General features: G+C 34.7%; 1 protein-coding gene across 19 annotated transcripts in view; it reads left to right on the forward strand.

Annotated features, from left to right (window-relative positions):
- LOC106081285 (muscle-specific protein 300 kDa) overlaps positions 1-16,056 on the forward strand; it is a 315,875-nt gene that overhangs the window by 186,934 nt on the left and 112,885 nt on the right. For all 19 annotated transcript variants that reach the window (XM_059364509.1, XM_013243150.2, XM_013243155.2 and 16 more), the window contains one exon: positions 2,667-2,818. In XM_059364509.1, coding sequence (XP_059220492.1) covers positions 2,667-2,818 — 152 coding nt within the window. The remainder of the gene's footprint in view (positions 1-2,666; positions 2,819-16,056) is intronic.

Here is a 16,056-nt window from a genome sequence, read left to right on the forward strand (position 1 = left end):
TTCCACAATTTTAATTTGAAGCTAAATTAAAAAAAAAAGTTTTTGAGGACATTAAATGTTACGAGATTTATGACATTAAAAAATTGTACGATTTTTTATGAAAATGATTTTTTAAGGAAATAAAATTTTTTTAAAAAAAACTAATATTTTGAAAAGAAAATAAAATGTAGAGGGTTAAAATTATATGAAACCACATTTTAACGTTGATTCCTTTTCTAAGTAGTTTTTATTAAAATAATTTTTTTTAAGATTAATTATTTTATTTCTTATTATTTATTTATTAAAATTAATAAAAATCAAATTTCAAAAATAACAATTATAAGAAATTCCGATTTTATCAATATTAATTTTTGACTATGGTTCGATTTAGAATGGTATATCTATGAGTGCTCTTATACAGCTAACTGTTAAAAGTTTCAGCGAAATCAGTTCATGAAACACGCTTTTATTGGCCAAAAAAAGTCAAAGATGGTCTGATTTAGATCATGTATAAAAAAGGCTTTATATGAAAAAATACATTTTTAATAATTGCTTTGCAAAGAAACGTCTTTCATTCTACATAACGAAAGGCAAACTGAATCATGTATGCTTTGTGACGCGACAATAGATAACGGAATTCCAAAATGAAGAAGAATCGTCACTCTCAAAAACACTACATTCCAACTTCATTTGATATGGTATTACATTCGGTAATCAATGGGCAAATTTTGGTCAAATCAAATTACCTCCTTTTTTTCTTAAAGATATCTTATCAAATGTCAATCCTATAACAAATTATATTACGTATTCCAAATATAGTGCATTCACAATTTGCCCACTGGGTAATTTTTTGCACATTCGCCTTTTATGGATTTATATTAGCCCAAAATATGCGATATATGAAGATAATCCAAATCCAAGCCCTGTCTCCGTGATCTGCTCTGACGTTATGGTCGAATTCCACAGGAAATGTGGAATTATAGGACTTCTAAGGCCATCGTTACAGCGCATCGCTAAGGGAACAATTTTTGTTTAGAGATTTTAACACTCTTTAGGTGCCCATCTCTCTCTCTCCCTCTCTTACTGTGTTATGCTTTACTTTGGTACTCTGTTGGTAATCAATTTTACTAAGCTTATACTCTCTTCTCTTAGGGCTCTTGTAGTACCAGTCTTTTTTATGCCCATCACCATAGGATGGGGGTATACTAATCTAGTCATTCCGTTTGTAACACCTCGAAATATTCGTTTAAGATAACCATAAAGCATATATATGCGTGATCGTCTCGATGTTGAGTCGATCTAGCCATGTCCTTCCGTCCGTCTGTCGAAATCATGATAGCGGTCGAAGGGTTTAAGCTAGCCTTTCAAAATTTTGCATAGATACTTAATATTGATGTAGATTGTTGGGTATTGCAAATGGGCCATATCGGTTCAGATTTAGATATAGCTCCCATATAAACCGATCTCTCGATTTAACTTCTTGAGCCATTACAGGCCGCAATTTTTGTCCGATTTGGTTAAAATTTTGCATGTAGTATTCCGTTATGATTTTTAACAACTGTGCCAAATACGGTCCAAATCCGTCTATAACCTGATATAGCTCCCCTGTAAACCGATCTCTCGATCGTCTTCGTTCGATTCCTACAAGCTTTAATTTTTGCTGGTTTCATAGAAGTTTGGTATGTAGAATAAAATTGTGCCCTTCAGCTATATTTGTTTTGTATAAATTTTTAGCAGGATCCATGGTGGTGGGTACTCAAAATTCGGCCCGGCGGAACTCAGCACGCTTTTACTTGTTTTTTAAACGAGGCTTTGCAATGCTTTCATCATAAACAAGTTTTCGCAGTATATTCGATATAAGTAGGACCTGCCAATGTATGGCTCTTAAAGCCTCCACTCCTTATATGATTGAATAAGTCCCCTAACCAAGGACGAAGCACTTCCCACAGTGGTTGGTGTGTTGCGATCTCTGGCTTTTCTTTTCGATAGCCAAAAATCTTCGATCATAAAATCTTCTCGAAAGAGAAATTAAGGACAAATTGCAACTTGTCTTATAAACAATTCCACCCTCGATTTCGATTTGCTTGTTTAATTGCTTCCTATGACATTAAGTGCAATTTTCCTTAATGAGAGACCGGCAATGTTTTAAATATTAAATCACTTGATCATCTGGGGTGTTTTTTTTTTTTGAAAAAAAAGAAGAAATTTATGCATTTGAACTTTAAATTTGATTGGTTCAATGCTAGCGCCAATTTTTTAAACGAATGTAGACGAGAATGATTTTCATGAATATTTCCTTCTTAATGATGACAAAACTGCCATTAATTGGTATACTCCAGTTTATGTCACATTGTGTTTATTTGGTTTATTTGGACTAATAGCTGGGAGGTGGGCATCATAATTAAGCCATGCGAGAGAAAAATTAAATCAAATATTGAATATGCAAATGATATGCATACGTCCCGATCGAGACGTCAGCCAATCTTCTTGATGGCGTTTCAAATTAAATCAACAACTGGTTTGCCAATTAGTTTTTTTTTTGTTTTAAATAATTCCTTTCTCCCAGCCACAAATTAAAAAGAAGTTCTAAGATTTTGTTGGAATTTTTTAATAGTTTGTGTAGGCTATTGGAATATTTTCTATACAAATTATTGACCTTATTTTATTTTTGCAATTTTTTCTTGCAGGAAATTCTCAGTGAATCGGAAGAACTTAAATCATCACATAAAGATATTGAGGCGCTCTCAAAATCAATCGTCACATTCCTTGGGGAAGTACACAAACCCTCGGCGGAGGCCATACAGGCCAAATTGGATAACTTAGTGAAGCAACAAAAAGAGTGAGTAGCAATACATGTTTTTATTACAAATATTTACCCATATGGCCACATGGTTAGGCTTCGAAAGAATGAAACGGCGATTGTCTTGCGCTACGATGGTTGGCTTTCGTTATTGGCTGTTCTGTGTTATTTGGGCTTTTCAATCAAGTGTCAATTGTGCTGGTTTCGACTAACATGGATGCCAGAAGCCCCTGGGATAACATTGGGAACTTGGGAAGAAAACTTTTATCGAAAACTGCTATTTGTTTTTTAAATGGTTTTGGCTAGACAAAAAAGCCAGCAACAATACTTCATTGAAACACAAAAAAAATTTGGCCAAGATTTTTCAATTGTTTAAAAGAACTTTTATTTTAATAGGAATTATAACTAAATTTAATTTTTATACATTACTAGCTGGACAGGGCCCCCTCCGTTGCGCCTTCTTTCGCCCTGAATGTGGATATGGTGCTTCTGTAGCCTATGTCCACCTATGACGATGAACGCCTGCGTTCGAATGCTGGCGGAACATTGGATAAAACTTAAAACGGTGGCTATCCCCTCTTTATGCTGGGGACATTTGCGAGGTACAATACCATGTATGGTCATGTAAAAAATTCTCCCCAAAGAGATGTCGCACAAGGTCCCTTATCGTTGATAAACTCAACTTGAATCGGAAAGCACTCATTGATGTATGAAAAGTTTGCCCCCGCTCAGTTCCTGGGCAAATTGTTACTCTACTCCCAAATGCCTTTCTTTTCAGGCCCATATTACTTTATTGGTATATATTTCGGGTTTAGGAGGTATTTCGGGAGTGGTCACTTGGCCATCAAAGTAAATATAAGATTCGTGCTCTACTTTCAGAAACATTTCGTATGAGTCCCATAATGTCATGATCGGTAAACAAGTTGTATTTGAAGGTGGGGTGGACCAAAGGGTCTTTGTCCCGAAAATGAATATAAATTTCCCGAAAATCAATAAATATCCACGCCAAATAGCTTTTATATAATGGGGAGGTATTTTGTGGCGGGGCGTCTCTCCAAACACATGGCTCTATTTTGCCGTGATTGGTCCATAAATCCATTTGGTGGGTTTTGCGCTGTCCCAGCGGCACCCGTTCCCAACAATAGAAACCATGTTTTTTTTTGGTGATTATTAGAGTGCAAAAAACTTCGAACTAATTGCATTACCAATCTTCGAGATCTGGTATTTTTGAAATTAGGGTAATGAGAAGTGCTTTTTAGAGAGACATTTTGACTCAAATATGGATATCAAATTCGTGTTCACTCTCAAATCCCTTTACTTTGAACCCCATTTTGTCATGGTCGGTAAATATGAATCGTTTGAAGGGTGTTTTGAGGCCACCGGCACTTTGTCCTGAAAATAGATATCAAATTCGTTCTTAACTCCCAAATACCATTGATTTGAGCTCCATATTGCTAAAGTCGGAAATGAAGTTCAGTTCAACGGGTGATTCAGTGCGTACCCCCAAAATTGGATATCACATTCGTTTTCTACTCTCAAATAGCCTTCATTTGAGTCCCATATTACCATAATGGGTCAATTAATCTATTCGACGTATTTTAAGGAGGAAAAGGGCCACCTTGACTTGAACGCAAATTTTAATGTCTTATTTTCCCAAATATCTTTCATTTGAATCCCATATAGCCATGTTCGGCTGATATGACCATTTGGGGGTGAGTCGAATCCCCCCTTTACATGGACTAAATTTTTTATGCCATATTTGTAATCTACTGCCGGATATTTTTCATTTGAGTCCCATATTGATAGCAACGTCGAATATTTCTGTTTTGAGGAGTTTTTGGGTTGGGGCGGCCCGCTGGGTACTTGGACCCAAAATAAAGGGTGATTTTTTTGAGGTTAGGATTTTCATGCATTAGTATTTGACAGATCACGTGGGATTTCAGACATGGTGTCAAAGAGAAAGATGCTCAGTATGCTTTGACATTTCATCATGAATAGACTTACTAACGAGCAACGCTTGCAAATCATTGAATTTTATTACCAAAATCAGTGTTCGGTTCGAAATGTGTTCAATCACCGTTCAGCGATGAGGCTCATTTCTGGTTGAATGGCTACGTAAATAAGCAAAATTGCCGCATTTGGAGTGAAGAGCAACCAGAAGCCGTTCAAGAACTGCCCATGCATCCCGAAAAATGCACTGTTTGGTGTGGTTTGTACGCTGGTGGAATCATTGGACCGTATTTTTTCAAAGATGCTGTTGGACGCAACGTTACGGTGAATGAACACATTTCGAACCGAACACTGATTTTGGTAATAAAATTCAATGATTTGCAAGCGTTGCTCGTTAGTAAGTCTATTCATGATGAAATGTCAAAGCATACTGAGCATTTTTCTCTTTGACACCATGTCTGAAATCCCACGTGATCTGTCAAATACTAATGCATGAAAATCCTAACCTCAAAAAAATCACCCTTTATAATATGATTTTCATTTTCTAGTCTCCAATACCTTTCATTGGATACCCATATTGTGCCCATTAGTACTCTTTTTGGTTTTGGGTGGCGTTTTTGGTGTAGGAGGGGGAGGGTCAGCCACCATCTGATATCTAAAAATTATATTGCCAATGTTTCGGAACAAACAAACAAACCGATTCCCATATAGTCATGATGGGTTATATGCCCATTTGGGGAGTTTTTGGGGGGTGGGGTGACCCCCTACACTTCGATCTAATTTTGTATGCCAGATTCGTAATCTACTCCTGAATACCTTTCATTTAAGACCCATATTGATATGGACGACCAATTTGTCGGTTTTTGGAAATTTTGAGATTAGGGCAACTTCGTATTCTACTCTTCAATACTTTTCATTTGGTATCCATGTTGTCTTTATCGGTCCACTTGTGATTTTGGGGTGGTATTTTTGGGGTAAGGGCGGAGGGTCCGCCCACATCCGATATCAATAAATTATAAAGCATATTTTTTCTTCCTGACCATATTCTTAACCTACTCCCGAATACCTTTCATTTGAGCCCCATATTGTCATGATCGACAAATAAACCTATTTTAAGGGGTTTTGGGGCTGGGGCGGCCCCTTAGGTACTTGGACCCAACTTTTATTATGAAATTCATACTCTACTCTTGAATACCTTTTATTTGAATCCCATATTGTCCCGATCGGTCCACTTTTATTTTTGGGTAGTTCTTTTAAGGTATCACAAAATTACATATATAGTCTATGTTTCCTTATAGATCATCTTACATAATGTGTGAAAATTTCAAGGTAATCGGTTCAGCCGTTTTCAATTTTTTCACAAATTCAATTTTATATATAAGATAAAATTTTTTACATTATTTATTTAATTTCATAAAAAATTTTATCTAAATCTTTATAGAACTTTTTTATATACTTGATTTTTAAACAACATTTTAATTATCAAGCTTAAGGCATCCTATTTTACAAAAAAGGTTTTCCATCTGCCTACAATTTATTTTTTTTTTATTATGTTTCCCATTGTAATTGTTTAACCCCGTGGGTATTTCAACGCCACTCTAAACCACCAAATGTCCATTCAAATGTGTTTTTACACGCCATTGATGACGACAACATTTTGGCCACTGGTGACAAATGGGCGCTGGCAATGCTACAAAACCGGAAATTGATTGTTGCCGATTAGTATTAGGCTGTGTTTTGTAGAATAGGCCATTAAATAAATTGGCATGGCCTGCTTAAACGCTAGAGTTGCTTCATTGTTTGTCAGTTAACTTACAACACAAGTTTAACGGCCATGGCCAGAGGAGGACAAGCAAACAAAAAAAATGGACAGACCACTGCATTTGGGTGCAATGGTCTAATTAAAAATTAAAAATAGCTATGCTTGGCTTGAGACCACTGGCTTTAAGGCAAGTGATTTTTCTACATTGCTTTAAATGACTTATACACTTAAAGCCTTTTACGGAGAAATAAGATTCCTGGAACACTTTGTCTGGTTGTGTTCCCTCTTTTTCATCTTAAATAGTTCATGTGTCATAGCTGTTGCTTTTATAGTTCTTATATTTCTAGGGAATTTTACACATTCCTCATACTCAGTTGTTGTTGTTGTTTTGCATTTATTGTTGAGTGATAATTTTCTTCTGGGTTTTTGGTTTTCATTACCTGCTGGTTTGTTCTTTTTTTTGTTTCTATTTTCCCTTCTAAAACGTTTTGTGCTGCATCGAAGCAAGTCATTACATGAGCTATTCAATCGCCTTGCCCCTAAGTAAACCACACCGTGGCTGCCCTTTTCAAATGCTTTGGAGCCTTTGTTACTGTTTTGTGGTGGTCGAGACGCTTGTTCATGATCTTTGTTTAGGCAGTAATGAGGCCACAACTGCTGGATTTATCATATTTCAGTGTGTCTGGTCACATCTTCCGCATACACGAAAGTAGGTGCCAGTCATTATTATTAACTGCGTTAAAAGACAGTCTTCCCCAATTCTCTTTGGGCCATAACGACTTTTGTCAGTCAGTACATGTCTAGAAGAAAAGAGGCAGAGCTTATGCAATTCATGATTGCATTTTAAATACATTTTTTTTCTAAAATTAAAAGAAACCTAGGCTTGTTTCTGTTGAAATACACAGAGAGTAATGAGAATATTCATCTTTTTTTTTTGGATATACATACATATGAAAAAATGAAATATCAACATACAAACAATGTCAAGGTGTTGGTATAATAAGGTTGTTCAAACGTCATTTCAAAACATCTTCATTTCTCGTTTTCAGGACAATGTTTTTGAACAAACAGAGAAATATGTAAAAAATAAAATGTTTCCGAAAAGATATTTTCTTAATGTCCAGAATCGAAAATGGCATGAAATATTAACAGTAAACAAGTGAAAGCGTGCTTAGGTCGACCGGGCCGAATCTTGGGAATCCGCACCACCATGGATTATGTTAAAAAATAATATTAGTTGAAGGGCACATACCATACTTCTGTCAAACCAGCAAAAATTAAAGCTTCTAGGAACCGAAGAAGGATGATCGAGAGACCGGTTTACAAGGGAGCTATATTAGGTTCTAGACCGATTTGGACCGTATTTGGCACAGTTGTTGGAAGTCGTAATAGAACATGGCAAGCAAAATTTCAGTCAAATCGGACGAACATTGCGGCTTGTAAGGGCTCAAGAAGCCGAAAAGGGAGATCGGTTTATATGGGAGCTATATCAGGTTATAGACCGGTTTGAACCGTACTTGGCACAATTATTGCAAGGCATAACAGAACACCGCATGTAAAATTTCAGCTGAATCAGACAAAAATTGCAGGTTTTAAGGGCTCGAGAAGTCAAATCGGCAGATCAGTTTATATGAGAGCTATATCATGTTATAGACCGATTCGGACCGTACTTGGCAGAGTTGTTGGAAGTCATAATGGAACACCACTTGCAAAATTTAAGCCAAATCGGACAAAAAATGCGGCTTGTAAGGGCTCAAGAAGTCAAATCAGGAGATCGGTTTATATGGGAGCTATATCAGGTTATGGACCAATTCGGACCGTACTTGGCAGAGTTGTTGGAAGCCATAACTAATCACTACATGCTCAATTTCAGCCAAATCGGACAAAAATTGCGGCTTGCAAGGGATCAAGAAGTCAACTCGGGAGATCGGTTTATGTGGCAGCTATATCTTCATCTGATATGGCCCATTTGCAATCCCCAACGACCTACATCAGAATTTCTAGCGGCTGACTTTTCGCGTTCGACCGCTATCGTGATGTCGACAAATGGGCGGGCATGGCTAGATTGGCTCAGAACGTCGAGACGATCAAGACTATATATACTTTATGGGGTCTTGGACGAATATTTTTAGGTTTTACGAACGGAACGACTAAATTAGAATACCCTCATCCTATGGTGGTGGGTATAAAAGATGATTGAACATGATTTAAACTACCATATATCATATTCTTCTCATGACTTTGAACAAGGCAATAACAAAATTATTTTAATAAAAAGGAAAAAAGTAAAAAAATGAAAAAAAAATAAAAATTTTAAAATAAATTGAATAAAAAATTAAAAAAAAAAATGGTAAATTATTAAATAAAGAAACATTGGGCCATATTTACCTAAAGCTTTCATATAGACCGATATGCCGGTTTAGGTTCTTAAGCCCGTAATATGCGCACTTACTACCGATTTCGCTTGAATTCGGAACAGTAAGCTTTTTTGGAGCCATCGATATCCTACCCGAATATGGTAGGATATCCTACCCATATAGACCGATCTGCCTATTAATGGTATTAAGTCTATAACAGGCCCATTTATTTTACGATTTCGCTGAAATTTGCGACTGTGAATTTTAATGGGGCTCTCGATATACGAACCAAACGTGGTTCAGATCGGAACATATTTGGATATAGTTGATGTATAGATCGAGGATGAACAAAATCATGTGTAGTACGGAAAAAGTGTAATTTGTCACAGGAAGAATGTATGTCATTACACAAAAGTACATGCATTGGGAAAAGTACAGCTAAAAGACAGGGTTGTCGAGCGTGGTTAATGTGGTAATTGTATCATAGATGCGTTTTCGCTATTAATACGATTCGAATACAACATTACCAACGCACGGCCCTTGAAAAGTCTTCTAACCAAAGACGAAACGCGTCCCATAGTGGTTGGTGTATGTTGCTCTCTTTGGCTTTTCTTTTCCATTTGCATCTCCGATCATTGAGCTCGTCTCGAAAGAGAAACAAACAAAAATTGTAAAATTTAATGATCTCGCCCTAACAGGCAAAAAACTTGAAAAATTATATTTTATTTTCTCAAATTTGTTATATGATTTTTATGTTTGTTGAATTTTTTTTTTAATTTTTCTTAAATTTGTAGAAGTTTCTTTGATTTTCAAATAAAATGTTTGAAATTGCAATTTTCGGATCAGTATAAAAGCTCTATCTGCTTAATATAAGACATCTCTTCAAAATCGAAAAAGAGGCGGGAGGAGTTTTATAGGATAAACTTTCCATCAAAGTTTTGACCATCCAATTCTGCGCTAGCCATACACAGAAACGTTTCATATGACTATAACTTGGTCTACTTCAAGGTATAGATTGATGCATAGATCTTTCGAGTGCAGCCAATAGATTTACCTTGCTCTTGGCACATCATTTTTTCATATTTCTTCAATGAAATGCTAACACGTGCTGTGGTTTAAGCCATTTCAACCTTGCATTTTGGTTTCGAGTGGAAGCAATCGATGAATTGTTTAATTGTTTGATATCCTCTACAAATCGCCTAATTGCAGTTTAATTTCATTAACATAGACCTTAAGCAAGGCCATGATGTCAGAGCAACTTGAAATGGAAACCAGCGAAAACAAAGCTAATGTTTGCTAATCATATACAGTTTTTTGAAAAAGATCATAAATTTGGCAAATAAATCAAAGAAGCGAAAACAATTGAAGCCTTACCAAATAAACAAAAAACCGAACAAAAAACAAAAACAACAAAAAAATGGAAAGATAGAACATGAAAACACAATAAACCAACCGCAAATAATGCGGAATAGATGATTCAATGCAGTGGAACTGGTTTCATTCCTCCCATTCAGCTCTTTAGATTTAAACAATGTCAAAAACTATTTGACTCCGACTGGGCGGATGGCGATGATGATGGTGGTGATGGCAGAATCTAAAATTCAATGTTTTATTATTGATTTGAATGGTTGGCCAGCCAAACCAGCAAACACCAAAAAGTTTCCCAATTGAAAGGAACAACAGCCTAGGCGAAACTTGTTGAAATGCAAATCGTATCGCTTGAGTAATGGACAAATATTGTCTTTTGTGAATTATTTTCGCAAATAGCCCAAAAATAAGCGAAACCAGGCAAACAAATGAAATCACTTTAAAAGGTAAATTTCGTTGATAATGAAACGAGGATCGTTGCTTTGAAAAGTGGAAGTAGAAAAAAAAACTATTTGCGCCAAGTAGTCAAAAGTTTAATTATGGCCCCGCAAAAACAAAGCAAACAACGGCTCTAGATGCCATGAGATGACATGGAATTATTGCAACAATGACCAATGCCTGCTGGCTATCGGTGTACAACGCAAAAAGCAAGTGAACAAGTATTTTTGAGATTTGTTGCTTTTTTTAATTCCACCCCAAATGAGTGTAGTAATCCATAAAAATAGTCAGTCAACTCTGGGCCATTGGCTATAGGCGATGACATCATACCCAACAAAACAGATTCTGTTGTTTAGTTTATTCATCTGTGTGGCTTGTTGCATACAAAACTCGAAATTCGCAAACACGAAACACAAAAGAAACAACAAAATTCAACAAAAAAAAAAACACAAAAAATTAACAAAATTCTGATTGTAAATAAATTGTGGCGAAATGCCTTTAACATGACACGCTAGAGCAGGGGAGATAGAACTCGCCAAACTGGCGACATTGCCAACTAAATTTGCGTTGTTATCATGATCCATCGATGATGCATGATGCTGGAATATGGAAATGGCATCAAGAAAAAACCTCAAAATCCCAAGAGACTGCATTTTTCTTTGGGATCAAATGAGCCATAGACCTATCAATATGCCACACCATGTTTGTTTTCCCATTTACAAATTAAAAAAACAAACAAACAAAATCCTATATTGTTGTGCTTTAAAGCAGATGCATGTCTTCCGGCTGGTTGAAGTCTTCTGTTCCACATTGCATGATCATTTCCATTTGGAGGACACATAGATTTTCTGTTGTCATTTTTTGGGTGTAGTGTTCAATTAACTGGACCCATAATGGTGAAAAATCCCAATTATCACCATATGGCAGTTCCACTTCGTCACGGGAAGCGGAATTCTGGCTGTGTAGCCTTTTGGGTTAACATGCAGACAAACAGACAGACAGGCAATATGATCATCATCATTACTTGATGATGCCATCAATGTGTTGAGAATCGTTTTGTCATGTAGCATTACTCACGCATTAATGCCAGCCACTCTCACCACCCCCACCACTCCCCTTGAAAATCTGCATTTCATATTTGTAGTAGTTTTGCATTCATATCAGGGCCCAAATGGATGGATTGTGAATAATAATTACAATAACATGTGCGGGTATGCTAAATTCCATTACCATGAAATCCTCTCAGTGCATAAAAAAAAAATACAGTGACAATTAAAAGTCAAGTATGGGAATTATTGATGTGATTATTAGTCATATCTTCTTCAGTTAACAAGATGTAAATATTGTTATAAATTGTTAGAAATAAATAGAGCACATGTTGTTCAATCTCCCGCGAAAGTCAGTTTTAGTTAGTATTAATGAACGTATTAAGAAATATTTTTCTAGCGCTTTAAATGTCCATTATTGTTGTTTCCATCGATGGAAATGAACAATACGATACACCTGGCTGTACAGACACTGACGATTCAGAGCACTATAGATTAAGTGTGAAATTTGGCGTCAGAATACAGAAAACATGGAGTATCGTCAGAATCGTTTTGATTTTGAATGATGAAGGTTCATCCAATTGTCTGATATCGAGTTGAAATCTAATGTTTTGTCCATTGCGAACATTTCTTTGACTTATTCCGACTTTAAATCTGGCCCAACGTCATAAGACAAAAAAATTTGTTTTTACAGAAAATTTTAGGGAAGAATTTGTAAACATTAAAAAAAAACATTTTGAAAATTCAAAGAAAAAATTTTGAAAATTAAAAAAAAATTTTGAAAATTTAAAACTTTTTTGTTTCTCTTTCGAGACGAACTCAATGATCGGAGATGCAAATAGAAAAGGAAAGCCAAAGATAGCAACACCCACCAACCACTATGGGACGAGTTTCGTCTTTTGGTTAGAAGACTTTTCAACCATATTAGGTGTAATGGCTTCAAGGGCCGTGCGTTGGCATGTTGTATTTGAATCGTATTAATAGCGAAAACGCATCTATGATACAATTACCACATTAACCACGCTCGACAACCCTGTCTATTAGCTGTATATTTTCCCAATGCATGTGTTTTTGTGTAATTTGCCACATTCTTTCTGTGGCAAATTACAGTTTATCCGTACTACACATGATTTTGTGCATCTCTTGGAAGTTGTATTGATGGCTTCGAACGCCAAGGACAACGGCATTGGCTCTTGCTGTTGTTCCTTGTGCCCAAGTTCGAACCCTGGTCGGGCTCTGCCGAATTTTTCATTTTTCAATTTTTTTTTGTGTGTTTCTATCTTTGGCTTTTCTTTTCCATTTGCATGTCCGATCATTGAGCTCGTCTCGAAAGAGAAACAAACAAAGATTGTAAAATTTAATGACATTCGCCCTAAGAGGCAAAAAAGACTTGAAAAATTTTTTAAACTGAAAACTTAACTTGAAAATTTAAAAATTATATAATTAATTTAAAATTAATATAAAATTTTGGACATTTTAATAAAAAATATTGAAAATTTTAAGAAAATATTTTGAACATTTTTTCATATGAAACATTTCCGAGGATTTTCGTTTTAGAGAATATTTTTTGGAAATTTTGTTTACAAAAAAGTCTTAGATATTTGCATTTAGAAAAAAATTCTTCAAAATTTTGTCTAGAAAAATTTAATTTTTTCTAAAAAAACTAAATTCTTGGGCCCGACGTCATGAGACAAAATTCTTAGGAATTTTCTCTTTAAACATTTTTAGGAAAATCTTTGAAAATTTTAGAAAACATTTTTGAAAATTTTGTTCGCAGGGATTATTTTTTAAAATTTTTTTAAGAGAAAGTTTTTTTAAAATTTAGTTATACAATTTTTTTAATAATTTAATATTTCAACTTTCAGAAGCAATTGTAAAAATTTAAAAAAAATGTAATATTGATAAACGTTTGGAATTTAAGAATAATTTTTTGAAAATTTTGTTCGCAGGGAACTTTTTCTAGGATTTCCCTCTTTAGAGAAAGTTTCTTGGTAATTTTGTTAAAAAAAATCTTAAAATTTTGTCTTTGGAAAAAGTTTCATGAAAATGTTGTCTCGAACAGTATTTTGAGACAAATTGTTTCTGGGAATATTGTCTTTAGAAAATCTTAGCAAAAGGTTTCTATATTCCTGGGAAAACAACTCTTGTTGCTAAATTGTGGCTAAAAATGTTGGGAATTTTAGCTTAAAATTTTGAAAATCATAAAAAAAAATATTTTTCCTGGTTATTCCTAGGGATTTTCGTTTCTAAAGCAAATTTCTTTGTTTTAAGATTGTTTGTTTTAAGAAAAATGTCTCCCAAAATTTAAAATTTTAGCTTTAGAAAAATTTTCTTGAATTTTTTTGTCTTTAAAAACAAAATTCTTGAAAATTTATTCTCTAGAAAAATCTCTTCCGAACAGTATGTTGAAACAAAACATCTTTGGAATGTTTCTTTAAAACAAATTTCTTGAAATTTCGTCTTCAACAGAAAATTCTTAAAAAGGTGACCTTTAGAGCTTTTTGCGAATCATGGTCTTTGAGAAAATATCTTAAAAAATAGTCTTTAAATAAAATTCCGGAAAATTTTGTTTTAAACACAGTTGTCATCTCAGACAAAATGTCTTAAAAATTTCTGAAAAAATAAAATAAAATCAAATGAAATCTTTTGTTAGAACTTTTTGTTTTACAATTTCGCATCTACAGATAATTTTTGTTTTTGAAATATCTGCCTTTATAGGAAATTTTGTTAATTTTGTCTTCAAAAAAATTATTTGGAAATTTTATAATTTTCAAGTTGTTTGCCATGTTAGGGCGAAGATTATTTAATTTTACAATTTTTGTTTGTTTCTCTTTCGAGACGAGCTCAATGATCGGATAGTTTCTTTGCAAATGGAAAAGGAAAGCCATAGTTAGAATTACACATCGGCCACATTTGGTGTGAAGGCTTCAAGCGTCATAGGTTGGTATGTGGTACTTATATCGAATTTTTCGCGAAAATGCCTCTATGATATAAATACCACATTACCCACGCTCGACAACCCAGTCTTTTAGCTATACTTTTACCAATGCATGTGTTTTTGTGCAGATTTTTTGTCTACACAATTACACTACTCCCATACACATGATTCTGTGCATCTGTTGGAAGTTGTATTGATGGCTTTGAACGCTAGACAACGGAGACGGCTCTCGCTGTTGCTCTGTGTGCACAGGTTCGAATCCCAGACTGGCTCTGCCGGGAATTTAGAGAAATTGTCTTCTACTTTTTTAAGAAAATTTCTTGGAATTTTTCTCCACGAGGTCTTTTTTTCCACGATGATCTTGTAATGCGCTGGGCCTTCCCAGTACATCAAAAACGCTGATAATTTTTTTTTAATTTTTACGGGGCCAACCACAATATTCCTTACTCTCTTCTGGGATACCTTTGCCACCTCACTTAACCTTATCTTTATGGTAGTTGGATATCCAATGCGCGCATGTTGCGAATTCACATTTAATCTGAGCATATGATTAGTCTTAGATTCATTTCCCACAAATAAAATGTTGTGTTTACTTAACAACATTTTTTCAGGCTATATATGTGTAAGGTTCTATAGCTCTGTTCATATTAGCAATTAAAAAAAAATAGTTTTTTCTAGGTATTTTTTCTCCCAGCTTAGAAAATGATTTACCACGTACAAGTCTTGCTTCATAACCTCTACATCTATGCGTATGATTGATAGCAATATTGTTATGAGTATTGCGTAGTGGTGTTCGTTAATACTTATTGATGAGTGCAGTTTGTCTTCGGCCAAAATTTCTTTTGAACGCTAATCCGTGACAACAGTTTTTAAATTTAGTAATTTTATCATCGAAATAGACTGAAATCGCACATTCGCAAAATATTTCCCATTAAAAGAATATTAAAAATAAATTATTGCTTAATATTTTTCGAAATTTTATTTCGTTGTTAAATATTTTTTGCTGTGTAATTCTCATTCTCTCGCTTTCGCTCTCTATTATGTACTACGTGCCTGTTGTCAGCATGCTCACAAAATAAAATAGAATGTTATAAAAAAAAAATGTTATATCTAGTCCATAACTAGTCTTGCTGTTTATTGATGTTTATATAGGTATTCCCATAAGAATGCTGATCGCTGCTGCGATAGAAATCTTTGCATATATTCTTAAAAAAATCACATGCACATACATTCATATGTTGTATGTTAAAGAGAAACCCAATTTTGAATTTTTCTCTTGACCCCATTAATTAAAAATATATCGGGGGCATAGAATTGCCACATACAAGAATACAAGCGAACATCAAATTACGGTATAACAGCAGCAGCAACAGCATCCCCCATGTTTGCAATCAGTACCATCATCCATTAACATTGTC

The sequence above is a fragment of the Stomoxys calcitrans genome, chromosome 3 (assembly GCF_963082655.1).
Source record: "Stomoxys calcitrans chromosome 3, idStoCalc2.1, whole genome shotgun sequence".
NCBI classification, from domain to species: domain Eukaryota; kingdom Metazoa; phylum Arthropoda; class Insecta; order Diptera; family Muscidae; genus Stomoxys; species Stomoxys calcitrans.